At 43.7% G+C, this 14,046-nt stretch overlaps 1 protein-coding gene across 3 annotated transcripts in view; it reads left to right on the forward strand.

Moving 5' to 3' along the window:
* The window catches only part of LOC133465064 (potassium/sodium hyperpolarization-activated cyclic nucleotide-gated channel 1), a 121,717-nt gene that overhangs the window by 25,501 nt on the left and 82,170 nt on the right, over nt 1–14,046 (forward strand). For 2 of the 3 annotated variants that reach the window (XM_061747471.1, XM_061747470.1), the window contains exon 3: nt 8,764–9,187. In XM_061747471.1, coding sequence (XP_061603455.1) covers nt 8,783–9,187 — 405 coding nt within the window. In that variant the 5' untranslated portion in view covers nt 8,764–8,782. Of the gene's footprint in view, nt 1–273; nt 966–8,763; nt 9,188–14,046 lie in introns of those variants that run through there. The other variant, XM_061747469.1, reaches the window with a different exon arrangement.

The raw sequence follows: 14,046 nt of genomic DNA on the forward strand, positions 1-14,046 counted from the left end.
CTTTCTCATATTTTCAAAATATTTTAGTACGATTGTATTCATGAAATAAAACATTTTCTGTTGTTTTTGTTTTAGAATATTTGTAATATAATATTAGCATTTATCAGTATGATGCAGTACACGTGTACACCAGTGCAAACTACATATTGTGCACAATATACCTGGTCGTGTTATGTCTAAACATATATAAAGAGATGGCGAATTTCATTGAACGCGTCATGTGTTAATTGGAGGCCGGGCGAGGAGAGGGGGGGTGGCGGTGGTGGCTTTTGTCCATCATGATTATGTAAATAAGCTGCAAGAGTGAGTGCAGGTTGAAACCGCAGTGAGACGAGCGTGTATGTGCGTGTGTGTGCGTGTGCGTGTGCGCGTTGCCCGTTCGGGGCCGGGGCCCGTCGGTAGATGGCGGTAACCCAAGAAAGCTGATCCACCGAGCAGGGGAGGGCTCTCGGCCACTCGGGCTCCGGTGTTTGCGGCAGGCAGGCAGCAGCAGCAGCAGCAGCAGCGCCGAAGCACACCGTGAAGGACACCAGGAGAGAGTAGCGCACCTCTCCGGCTTCAGCCCCCCCTCCACCTCCCCGGCCCCCCCTCTTAGAGCACGCAGCCATGGAGGACAAACCCAACTCGTTCTCCGGTGCCAAGGAGGAGAAAGCGGACGGGAATAACGCCTTCCAGCGGCAGGACTCCATCCAGAAGAACAACAGCACGGGCGGCCAGAACCCGAAGGAGCACGGCAACTCGGTGGGCTTCAAGGGAGAGCGCGACGAGGCCATGGTGGGCTTCGACGACCTGGAGGCGGCATCCAGGCAACACGGGTTCATGCAGAGGCAATTCGGGGCCATGATGCAGCCCGGAGTCAATAAGTTCTCCCTGCGGATGTTCGGCAGCCAGAAAGCGGTGGAGAAGGAGCAGGAGCGGGTGCAGACGGCCGGCTACTGGATCATTCACCCGTATAGCGATTTTAGGTAAAGCACCTGAACGCACCCACTCCTCCCTCCTCCCTCCTCCCTCCTCCCCGCTCCGGTAACCCGTGCAGGGTCTACCAGCATTCACGCACACCTTGCACTCAAGCGCTCGTTTCATTGCGGCATTTTGCTGCATCGCACAGGCGTCCTTGAACGCAATACGAGCACGTACCATCTCTCTCTTTGGGCGCGCGCGCGCGGGTGTGTTTGTCGTGCTTCTGTTGCGACATATTGCAGCTCGTGCAGGCGCGACTCTACCTGCCAATGCACCATCACCATCATCATGAATTGGAAGCAGTGCTGCAAGGCAGACGACCGACCAAGGAGATTGTGTGTGTGTGTGTCTGTGTGTGTGTGTGGTGGGGGGTCTCTTTTAGTTTTAGCATTCATCTGCACATGTGTGATTTTAAGGGTAGGAAACCGACGGGGCGCGGACCGGAGTATGGCACTCAAAGGAGCAAAAATAATAACGCACATACATGCTCAGCACAATGTGTGGTCGCCACTTCTGCCTCACAGTTCTGAGGTTCAGGGGTTGAATCTCAGATTTTGCATGTTCTCCCCACGCTTGCGTGGGTTTTCCTCAGAGTAATACCACTTCCTCCCACATTCCATAAACACGCATGTTACTGACGACCGAATGTGAGTGTGAACGGTTGTTTGTCTGTATGTGTTCTGTGACAGACTCGTGACCAGACTAGGGGGTAGCTCGCCTCTTGCCCGAGTCAGGTGGGATAGGTTCCAGTTCACCTAATGAGGACAAGCACTGTAGAAAAAGGATGGTCGGATAGTTTTTGGGAAGGCAGCGCGGTGGAGAAGTGGTTGCCACATCTGCCGCATAGTCGAGGAAGGTTCTTGTAGTCTGGACCTTGCATACTTTGGCCTTCCACCCACATTCGAAAAACCTGCGTGTTCATTGACTCTAAATTGTCAATAGGTGGGAACGGTTGTTTTGTGTGCTGTGCGATTGGCTGGCGACCAGTCCAGGGTGTACCCCACCCTTTTCCCAAAGTCAGATGGCATTTGTAAAATTACACAATTTCTCCTGGAATATTGAGACTTTTTCGCACAAATATTCCAACTTCATTGTTAATAGGATTACTTTTTTCGTAATGTTATTTAAAAAAAACTGCAACTGTTTTTCTTTTAGGCTTTTTCCTTGTCATATGAAGTCTTTTTTTTCACAAAATGATCACTTCATTCTTTTATTAAGCTGACTTTTTCTCATAAAATTCAGACTTTTTCCCTCATTGTGACACCTTTTTATCACAAAAATTACAACTTCATTTTCTTTTAGCACAATGAGATTTCATTATAATATACAGTATAGTAATATTTTTTGATTGTATAAAAACTAAAATGGCCTCACAAAAAGGAAAACTGCTCTCGCCCCCTGCTGTAATGTGATGGAAAACAGTGTCGTGGTGAGATGAATGAAGCCCCGGTGCTCCGACTGCCTCATCTAATTCCACCAGCAAAATCAGGTGCAGGTTGGCGGCCGGCTTACGGTCCACTTCACCAATTAACGCGTCTCACTCATCATGTATGACATCGCCCGCTTCGCTTAGCTCAGTGGTTGCCATCATCCCCCAAGCTACTGTTATACTCTGCTATGCTACGGAGCCTGCTTCTGGCTCAGGGAACTGTCCGAGGTCCTGAAGTCTGAGTGAGCGAGCCTGCAGTAGTGGTTCAACCTGCAGTTGACCATACACTGTGCAATCCTTTGTGTTGTTTTGTACAAAAAAAGCTTCAAGCTAAAGACTGAAGTGCTCACACAGTATGTTCGGGCCATTGCTGTTGCCGTAGGTGTTTTTAGTGTGCGTTTCAAAATGTTGTTCACTGAAAATACTGAAAGCACCGCTAGCAACATGCTTTATTTGAACTGCATATTTATGTCTAGATGATTGCCAATTTTCTTTTCACTTAATGTACTTTTTGCAAGTGGGCAGTGGTTAGCACGTCTACCTCACAGTTCTGAGGTTATGGGTTTGATCTCGACTCTGGCCTTCTTGTGTGGAGTTTGCATATTTTCTCATGCTTTGCGTGGGTTTTCTCTAAGTACTGGGTCCTCCCACATAGCAAAAAGATGCATATTAATTGTACTGAATATGTGCCCTGTGATTGGCTGGCACCCAGTCCATGGTATACAACCTGCTGCTAGACCAAAGGCAGCTGGGACAGGCTGCAGCTCCTCCATGACCCTAATTAGGACAAGCGCTGTAGAAAATGGATGAATGGATACGTTGTCCAGGCACAGTGACGGGAAAGTGTAAAGTTTGGCAAATGTAGTCATAACTCTCATAGTGACCAAATTACAGATTTTGGATTTTTGTCGTATGCAGCTAACTGTGTGACTAACAACGCAAGTTTAGTTCATCCAAAACAAGACAACCGATTTCCAGAAAAACGTTTATTGACAAATTGCGATAATACCAAGAAGGAAGCCTTGTTAAAGGATCTGAGCAAAGATGTTTAGTATTTCAACTGTAAGTACCACCTGTCTGTCCAAACATCAGAAATTGTACAACCCCACTGTCCTTTTTTAACAACAGGCCACATCTGTTAACTTCCTGTGGGAAAACACACAAATTCCTTTTTTAAAAGGGTCAACCTCAGTGGAGGTCTGTCATTCTTGTTGTGGCTGTAATTTGTGTTTTGAGTTAACGCTGACTATGACGTGAGCCAGTTTACAATAGATGTCGAAAGATCAAGACAAGCTGAGATGTACGTGCGGTGTGTGCACAGCAATGGTGGTGGTCAAGGATTAGCAGTCAGTGAGCTTACTGGTCTCTACAAGCCATTATGTAAGGAGATTGAGCCATGCCTCTAGAAGATGGTCAAATCGTGCAACTTGGCTAATTTTCTTTGTGTTTTAAAGCATAACGGAAATTCATTCAATCGTTATACGGCCACTCACGTACTGTAAATTGTTTGACTGACAAAACCCGTTTATTTGGCTGTACATCCACTTTTCCTAGATGCAGTGACGCAAAAAGTCTTCAAATTGGGAACGTCTAGATGTAGCTCAGATTCTACTGTGCGAGATTGCAGTTGACCATGTGGTGTGCGACCAGTTACATACAGTAAACCACTGATGTCAAACTGAAGGCCCGGGGGACCAGATGTTGCCCTTCACATCATTTTATGTGGCCCGCTAAAGCAAATAATGTCTACTTCGTTTTTTTTTGTTTTTTTTTTGCTAAAATCTATTCCAAAATTGCAAATTGTCTTCACTAATAATAACAGAGAAATTCCCCCAAAAATTTGTTCCCAAACCACTTTTTGAAATAAATTGAACAATAGTTGAACAACTTTTCCTTGTCTTTGTATTTCAAAACTTATCCATCATTTTTTTGTGTATACTGTATGTAAAAATATGATGAGGCAATTATATAATGGTACTATAATTTATATGGTTTCACAGTCATAACAGCTTTTTAAGGGAAACCATAACTACAGTGGGGCCCGCGACAAAAATGAATTTGACACGCCTGCGGCGTAAACTGAACCACTAGCGACTAGCAACCACTTAAAGATGGTCACAGGTAAAAACTGGCCAATGTTTTTTGTATTGTAAGTGTATTGTTTTTCTCAAAGCTGGAAAATCTGGCAAACAACACCACAAAATGGACGTCCCAAAATCAGGGAAGCAGGTTGGGCATTTTGTTTCATCCTCCTATTTCCGTACCGTTGCCCTGACATTTTCCAAAGGGCACTTTTCAAGGGGGAAGTCGCCTGGGAAATTGCCTTCCTCGGCTAGCTAGCTGCTGTGTCTTGGCCTAAAAGTTCAAGTGTGGATTTCTTTTGCTTGTCTCAATTCACATTCAGTGTCCTCCTGCATGCCGACCTCTGAAAACAAAAAAGCACAACATCCATAAAGACTTACAGTATGTCCCTTCACTTGAAACGTAACACCCAGCATATTCTTTGTACAGCGTGGCTGCTTAAAGATTAATGACAGGTTAGTAGTATACATTATTCATACGTTTTTGGAGAGGTCCCACATGCAAGGGCCTCGTTTACCTTTTGGTCATAGTATAAAGAGAGGCCTTTGTCATCCTTGAAAGTCTTCTGAGTGCATCATAGGTCTGTTTTTAGGCAGAATATTCCAGAATGTAGACGTCCTCCAAGGCCAACCCACCCTTATTTGTATGGTTTCTCAAATGTATAGTATTACTATTCACGGCTAAGCTACCTCTCCTTCCCCTTGGCGGAGCGGGTATATCTGTGCCATTATCAAACACATCTGCATTTGTTCCTCAAGCTAAGCTTTCCAGCTAGTGGTTCTATAAATAGCACAGTATTGATCCTCGTGCGTAAGAGGGCTATAATGATGCATTGGCATTTATCCATACAAATATGATGGCTTATCAGCTGAGATCAATGCAGACGTCAAAAGCAGTGGTGGTAATCTTCTTATTTGAACTTTCATGGGAGCATATTGGCCCAGTTAATGGCTTTTTCAGACAGAGATCCTGTTAAATAAGCCTCCTGTGCCTTCCATACAGAACCCTGCAAAGGCAAGATATGGCCAAGACTGTGTGAGATTTCACCCAGTAAAATGGCACTCTACAACCAGAAACTGTATTTAGATGAAGTCAACATCTGGTGTGATAAAACACTTTTCTGACAGGGCGGAGAATGGATGTCAAACTTCACACTGCTGTCCCTGCATTGCCACAATCTCTTTTATACCCCCCAAAAAGGCAGATAAATGCTGGCTTTTACAGGCGTCCTGCCTCAGTTAATGCTCTGACGCTACCTTTGAAGGTGGAAAACTGCCAGATCAACTTCATCCTCACCATTTTACACAGAACAGGGACCAGAAAACAGATGGACAATTTTGGCTTTACAGGCTTTTATAGCTGTCAATCATCCCACCTCTGGAGTGAAAAACTGCCGTGTCGACCTCATCGCCCCGTTCTGTGTCAGTGCCGTTCATTCGGAAGAGCAACCCCGGAAACAAATCGTCTTTTGCAAGCATGGTAAAAAAAAATGTTTAACACTCAGGGAGCATCCTGGCTGTGATGCTACCTCTGAAGGCGGAATATTGCCAGGTCGACATTGTCCTCCCATTCCATTGTTGCAATTTATACAGAAGAGCAACACTAAAACTGGACTTTACCCAGGTGGCACCCCATTCCAGCAGCTCGGATACTACCTCTGACGGCAGAATATTGCTGGGTCGACTTCGGTCACCTCTGTGCTGTTTATACAAAACTGTGACTGAAAAAAGGCAGGAAAATGCTGGCTTTTACAAGCTTTATACAAGGCGCATAACATAAATTTGCAGGTCGACTTCGTCTTCTTTTTATACAGAACAGGGACCCAGAAAAAAAAAGGTGGGAAAAAAATCTGCTTATTTAGTCAGTCGGCCCGCAATGCAGACAGTTGGAAGAGATCTGCAGAGTCATCTCTGTTTTTTCCAGAACGTTTTCCAAGTGATGGTGTCGCTGATCCCTACTAAAGTTTCTCCGGTGTGTTCCCAACAGTAGAGTAGAACAATGCAGTCGGAGGTCACGGTGCTTCTGTATAGCGCTTGATTGTCATACTACAAAGTGGACTAGATGTTTAAGTGGGATCTGAATGCGTCGCTGCTGTCCTAACTGGGAACACTGCACGCTGGTCTGTGCGAGGTGGTCTGCGTGCATCGTGGCTGAAGTGTTAAAGCAAGCGCTTAATTCAATGATGTAGGGAGAGCTGCACGTGGTGTTAAGTGTGGCTGACTGCTTTGTCACGCTTGGTCACCATCTCTTGAAAACCCAAACGGCTGTGTGATAATCCAACATGGGAACATTTTGGGCAATTTTTTTGTCTCAATAGGTAAGCCAAATTTTGCATAGTTTGTTTGTTGTTTATTTAAAATACCGAATTCATTTCACTACTTAAATTTTAATTTAAGTGAAACTCGTACAATACAGATTCACTAAACACAGTAAAACATTTCATTTTATTTTTGATAATTTTGACATTATAGTTTAGAGCTAACAAACCCCCAAAATCATTATCTCAAGAAATGACAATATTACAAAACATCCATCCGTCCATTTTCTGAGCCACTCATCCTCACAAGGGTCACGGGAGTGCTGGAGCCTATCCCAGCTGTCTTCGGGCAGGAGGCGGGGTACACCCTGAACTGGTTGCCAGCCAATCGCAGGGCACACATAAACAAACAACCATTCGCACTCACAGTCACACCTATGGGCAATTTAGAGTCTTCAATTAACCAACCATGCAAGTTTTTGGGATGTGGGAGGAAACCGGAGTGCCCGGAGAAAACCCACGCAGGCACGGGGAGAACATGCAAACTCCACACAGGCGGGGCCGAGGATTGAACCCCGGTCCTCAGAACTGTGAGGCAGACGCTCTAACCAGTCGTCCACTGTGGCGCCTATTACAAAAGCAACAATCAAATTAATTTGAATGTAGAACGATATGAATATGTTTGATATAGAAATTGGCCTGGAAACTGTTGAATTAATGAAATAAATTCACTTTTCTACCATGTTCAAATTTTTTGAGATGCACGTGTTCAGTTGCATAAACAATTCGAGGATGGTGGAAGCATGCATCTCTACCACGACAGCATGGAAAAAGGCTCCTATAGAGATCCAGTCATTATTTTAACTGGATCCTGAACTTTAACCTATTGGAGTCATGTTTCTTTTTTTAAAGTGACCTCTCACCTGGCACGTTCATGTAAAAGAAGAATAACACAGTTGTCAAGCTCAAGGCCCGTTTGGCTGTAGTTCGTCGCAAGAATAATGGCCTGGTCGGCCCGCTCAAGGTTCTCCGGCTAGTCAAGGCCTTGCATACGAAGAGGCTTCACGTCAATGACCACCCATGTAAAAATAACCGCGGCGCTATATTCCGCAGCGCCTGGAGGGCCGCTGTTTAGCTTTAAGCGAAGACAATTATCGGACACGAGATCTGCAGGTATTTATGAAGCCGAGGCCGCGGCTTAATTAATTCAAACAGATCTATTACTGCTGATCCTGACTGCCAGCACAAGCGCAGGTGGCCTGCCAGCTAGCCAGCCATCCAGTCGATTTTCACCCTCGGAGGATTGCGTCAGAGGGGAGTTTTTAGTCGCCGCTAGATAGAATGCCTGAAAGCATCTATTTTCAGACGCTATCGGCAGTCCGGGGACACTCAGAGGGGCTGGTGAATGGCTTGCGGGGCCGTTAACACAGCCTGGACCAATGTCTGGCTCTCTTACTGCAGGGCAGGATTATTGTTTGCCTGTAAGAAATAGTTCAAAATACGCTGCCATTCGTACTTTTATTGGGGAAAGGTTGTTTTATGTCCAAACGATACAATAGTTATCGTTATAGTATGCTAAGCTCACATCGGGACTATTGGCATATGTGCATTGAAATCTGAATGTTGACATTTTTTTGCTTTAATGTGTACATAGAGATGGAAATTCTGTCTTTCCTGTGTGGAGTGTGCGTCCGCCCACATTCCCCCAAAATTCTGTACGTTAAGTTCATTGAAGACTCCAAATTTTCACTAGGTTTGAATGTGAGTCTGAATGGCTTTTTCTGTACAGTATGCGCATTGTGCCATGCTGTACTGTATTCAATTAGTATGCAATTAGTTTCGGCAGCATTTATTTATCTTAACTGCAGATGGGTCGAAGCATGTGCTATGGTGTGGCTTCTGTTTAGGGGAAGGGCATTATTTAACAATATTGATGGATGATGGATTTGAGCCTTTTTTCCAAAATGCAGTGTTTTGTTCATTTTTGTACCGGACTTTAAATGCTAACGTATGTGCCATGTGCTTGTCTCTGCAGGTTCTACTGGGACTTGATAATGCTCATCATGATGATGGGGAATCTAATCATCATTCCTGTGGGAATAACCTTCTTCTCAGAGCAGACCACCACCACCTGGTTGGTGTTCAACGTGGCCTCGGACACCATCTTCCTGGTGGATCTGGTCATGAACTTCAGGACGGGCATCGTCAACGAGGAGAGCTCCGAGATCATTCTAGACCCCAAGGTCATCAAGATGAACTACCTGAAGAGCTGGTTCGTGGTGGACTTCCTGTCATCCATACCAGTGGATTATATCTTTTTGATCGTGGAGAAAGGCTTCGACTCTGAAGTGTACAAGACGGCGCGCGCCCTACGCATCGTCCGCTTTACCAAGATCCTCAGCCTGTTGCGCCTGTTGAGACTGTCTCGACTCATCCGATACATACATCAGTGGGAGGAGGTGGGTAGTGTACCAACCTTCGGGGGGGGGGGGGCAATACGGAGTTCCCTGTAAAACCGATATATGGTTGGAGGGCTTGGTGGTGGATTATGTCCCTGGATATGCTTTATCCGTCTATCATGACAGATATACTCATACATTATTGTGCTGGTAAACGTAACTGCATATTGTGTGGGTTATACGGATCGTTCAGATATACTGTAGCATATCTTGATGGCTATACCGTAGTCATGTATGATGTCGGATATACAAAAGTATATTGTGCTGATATACCAAAGTCGTGTATGGTGCTAGATATTCTGTAGCATATTGTGCCTGATATACCATACTGTAGGCTTGTAATCGTGCTGGGTACATCATGGTGGATAATTGTGAATCATTTTGAATGCACCTTAACTACTTTTTATACCACAGACAATATCATGATATACTGTAGGCCTCGATTGTGTTGGATACACTGTAGCCGAGTATCATGATAGAATGTAGGTGTGTATCATGCCAGATGTACCGTAGCATACCATGCTGGTTATACCGCAGTCTCAAATTATGCCATCTGTAACGCAGTTGTGTGTTATGGCAGATATAATGCCAGATTTCCTGCCATACTGTATATATATATATGTCACGTCCAATATACAGTCGCTGCGTATTGTGCCGGGATATCATTTTTGCACATTGTGATAGGCCTATACCCTAGCTTATTGTGTCAGACAGACTGCATAATACATTTGCGTATTGTGCAGGACATAGCGTAGCCGCGTATCATTCTGGTTATTCCATAAGCCATGTATTGTGCTGGATATACTGTAGCATATATTGATGGATATACCATATCGGTATACTCTATGGGATATATTGTAACATATTGTGCGTGGTTCGGATATACCACTGGCCGCATATGGTGCTGAATATACTGTAGCGCTCATGGTAGATAAACTGAAGCCACATATTGTCCTGGATATACCCAGGCGTATTGTGCCGTACTGGATTTGTGCAAATAGCCAGGGGCATTTGTTTCCTCAACGGCAGGGGGGGGTCTATTATTGGGTAGCTTCTGTTTCGGGAGATTTATTTTGGAATAATACTAAACAATGTTGCACAGTTATTATTTTTTTGTACCTGTTTTTTTTTTTATTAATAATGTTTATTTACACAACTGGGGGTGGGGGGGGGGGGGTCCTTTATACATACAAACACATTTTTAGATGTCAGTGTGTGAACATCGCTCATCTACAACCCCAATTCCAATGAAGTTGGGACGTTGTGTTAAACATAAATAAAAACATAACACAATGATTTGCAAATCATATTCGACCTATATTTAATTCGATACACTACAAAGACAAGATATTTAATGTTCAAACTGATAAACTTTATTGCTTTTAGCAAATAATCATTAACTTAGAATTTTATGGCTGCAACAAGTTCCAAAAAAATCTGGGACAGGGTCATGTTTACCACTGTGTTACGTCACTTTTTCTTTTAACAACATTCAATAAACGTTTGGGAACTGAGGACACTTAATTGTTGAAGCTTTGTAGGTGGAATTCTTTCCCATTCTTGCTTGATGTACAGCTTCAGCTGTTCAACAGTCCGGGGTCTCCGTTGTCGTATTTTACGCTTCATAATGCGACATGGTGGACGACTGGTTAGAGCGTCTGCCTCACAGTTCTGAGGACCGGGGTTCAATCCCCGGCCCCGCCTGTGTGGAGTTTGCATGTTCTCCCTGTGCCTGCGTGGGTTTTCTCCGGGCACTACGCTTTCCTCCCACATCCCAAAAACATGCATGCTAGGTTAATTGACGACTCTAAATTGCCTGTAGGTGTGAATGTGAGTGTGAATGGTTTGTATGTGCCCTGCGATTGGCTGGCAACCGGTTCAGGGTGTACCCTGCCTCCTGCCCGATGTTAGCTGGAATAGGCTCCAGCACGCACGCGACCCTAGTGAGGAGAAGCGGCTCAGAAAATAGATGGATGGATGGATAATGCGCCACACATTTTCAATGAGAGACAGGTCTGGACTGCAGGCAGGCCAGTCTAGTATCCGCACTCTTAACTACGAAGTTAAAGAGTGCGGGTACCGAAGGGATCGAAGGTCACGGGCATTGGTTTTCGGCCTTGCCGCTTACATGCAGTGATTTCTCCAGATTCTCGGAACCTTTTGATGATATTATGGACCGTAGATGATGAAATCCCTAAATTCCTTGCAATTGTACGTTGAGGAACATTGTCCTTAAACTGTTTGACTATTTTCTCACGCACTTGTTCACAAAGAGTTGAACCTCGCCCCATCTTTGCCTGTAAATGACTGAGCAATTCAGGGAAGCTCCTTTTATACCCAATCATGGCACCCAACTCTTCCAAATTAGCCTGTTCACCTGTGGGATGTTCCAAACAGGTGTTTGATGAGCATTCCTCAACTTTCTCAGTCTTCTTTGCCACCTGTCCCAGCTTTTTTTTTGGAACATGTTGCAGCCATAAAATTCTAAGTTACTGATTATTTGCTAAAAACAATAAAGTTTATCAGTTTGAACATTAAATATATTGTCTTTGTAGGGTGTTCAATTAAATATAGGTTGACCATGATTTGCAAATCATTGTATTCTGTTTTTATTTATGTTTAACACAACATCTCAACTTCATTGGAATTGGGGTTGTAAAATAATTAGGCATACTTTTCCTGATGGGGAAAAAGGAGACATTTATCTCTTTATGTGGACCACTTGGAGGGGACTGCCACTGCTGTTTAACATACCTACTACTGTATTTTTAATTCCCACCTCATCGACAGTGTCCTTGTCCGACAGTGTGCCTTGTTTGTTACTGTTGTTGTCATCATGCAGATCACACCGTGTTAAAATCTTTTTGGTGTGCATGTTGCGCATGGCCGAACACTGACCCTATGGTCCAAACGGCTGCAGTGTAAAGTCTGTAGCCTTTTTCTAAGCGAAACATCAACCTTAAATGAGTCTGCGTAGATGAAAGTACTGGGCTGCGAGTTCAATTTCAAGCTCCTTTGACGCTAACCAATGAAGTAGAAAGTACTCCAAAACCAGGAAGGCAGCCCATTTGAACAATTTATTGGTCACCATCTTAGGTAGGGAAAAACCTCTGGAAGACTGGAATCATCACCAGGGCTCTTTTTCTTTCTTACCAAGTCATTGTCAAGGCTTTAATAGTTTCTGTATGCTTGCTCACAGGTTTTGTGAAAAGACATCTTCACATCATATACAGTATTACCATGAACTTCTATCCCCGTCCATCCAATGTTTTACAGTACCTCCAAAACGCTATTATTGCTGCAGCAATAATCATTCTATGCTCACAATAACAAAACTGTCAATTGAGAAATTGTCTGTTCACTAATTGAACAGAATTTATTGTCATAATTTGCTGGTCATAACATTAGAAATTTATGCTAATCTAACTAACATAAAAAAAATTTAAAAAAAGATACTGCCTACTAACAGTGAGTGAGTTATTTGCTTGAGTCCAAAAATTCAAGTCAAGTCAGAAAGGCAGGAACACGTTTCAAGGCAATGCAGGTTTAGAAACAGCCAAATAACAAAAAATAAAATAATCATGGGACTCCTACATAGTTTCTTACCGTCTGCTTTGTGATAATGTGAAATGATTTATTTTTCTGAGCAGCCTCTGTGATATGTCTTTATTTGAAATGTAGACATTACATTTGAAGAGAGGGAAGTATGTAAGATGATTTATTTTTGCAGTGATATGGAGTGGACCTATTTTATTAGTCCACCACTAAAGAGTGATACTGTTACAATATGGCCATGCGGTAGTCACGTATCAGGCCGTTTATACAGTAGCCGTGTATTATTTCAGATATACTAAAGCAGTGTATAGTGCCAAATATGCCCTAGCCATGTATCGTACAGAATATACCATAGCTACGTATCATGCTGGATCTACCATAGCCATCAGTCACACTAGAAAAATCCTTGCTTATCGTGCTGGATATAACGTAGCTGCATGTCACGCCAGATACAGTACCATGTGTCTTTTCGGATTTACCTTAGCTACCTATGTTTGAGGAGATATCATAGCTGCGTAGCTGGGTAGTATAATATCATAGAATGAATTATAGTAGTCGTTTGTATGTGCTCAGAACACCGGCCACATTTTTCATATCATCTTCAAAGTATAAGTTTGGTTGTTCAGCTACTTACGTTTAACTGTACAAGCAAAAAAAAAACATTATGTTAAAAGGTCTAGGGGTGAAACAGGATGTTCATCGGACAGACATTATACATATATACTACATTGTAAACAACTGATCGTTTTGGTGTTTTCTTTCTGCCTCCAAATGTGTTGTTTCCATGTGCTGGGCATGCAGGCTATGTGGGAAGCTGATTAGCATTCCAGATGAGCCACTAGGAGCCTGTGGGTGGATGGCGAGGTGGTACAGGCCAACCACAAACAAATAGCATGTTTATTGAACGAAGGAATGAATGAATTTTTTTTCCACAAGTGTTTTTCTACAGTCAGTAATGAAGACTACAGCTTGAAATAAAATGGAGGCAATTAGGTGTCGTAGACCCCCAAACACACACACACACCCTCGCACACCCTCTACGCCAACACAACAACAGATTCAACACATCCGCAGGAGCTGCTGTGAGCGCGGCGAGTGGAAAAACTCCGAGCTGTCATATGGGGTTAGGTGTCATATGAAGGATTTGTGCTTTAAAAGGGGAGAACAAATGTATTCTGTGACAGTGAACCGTCGTCAATTACATTCGGTTAGTCAGTCTGCCACTCTGAAGTGGACGATAAGTCGTCATCCGGCATGAACGTCACTGTCCTTCACTGCTAACCCCCTCCTCATTTTGTCACCAA

This window comes from Phyllopteryx taeniolatus, chromosome 15 (genome assembly GCF_024500385.1).
Source record: "Phyllopteryx taeniolatus isolate TA_2022b chromosome 15, UOR_Ptae_1.2, whole genome shotgun sequence".
NCBI classification, from domain to species: domain Eukaryota; kingdom Metazoa; phylum Chordata; class Actinopteri; order Syngnathiformes; family Syngnathidae; genus Phyllopteryx; species Phyllopteryx taeniolatus.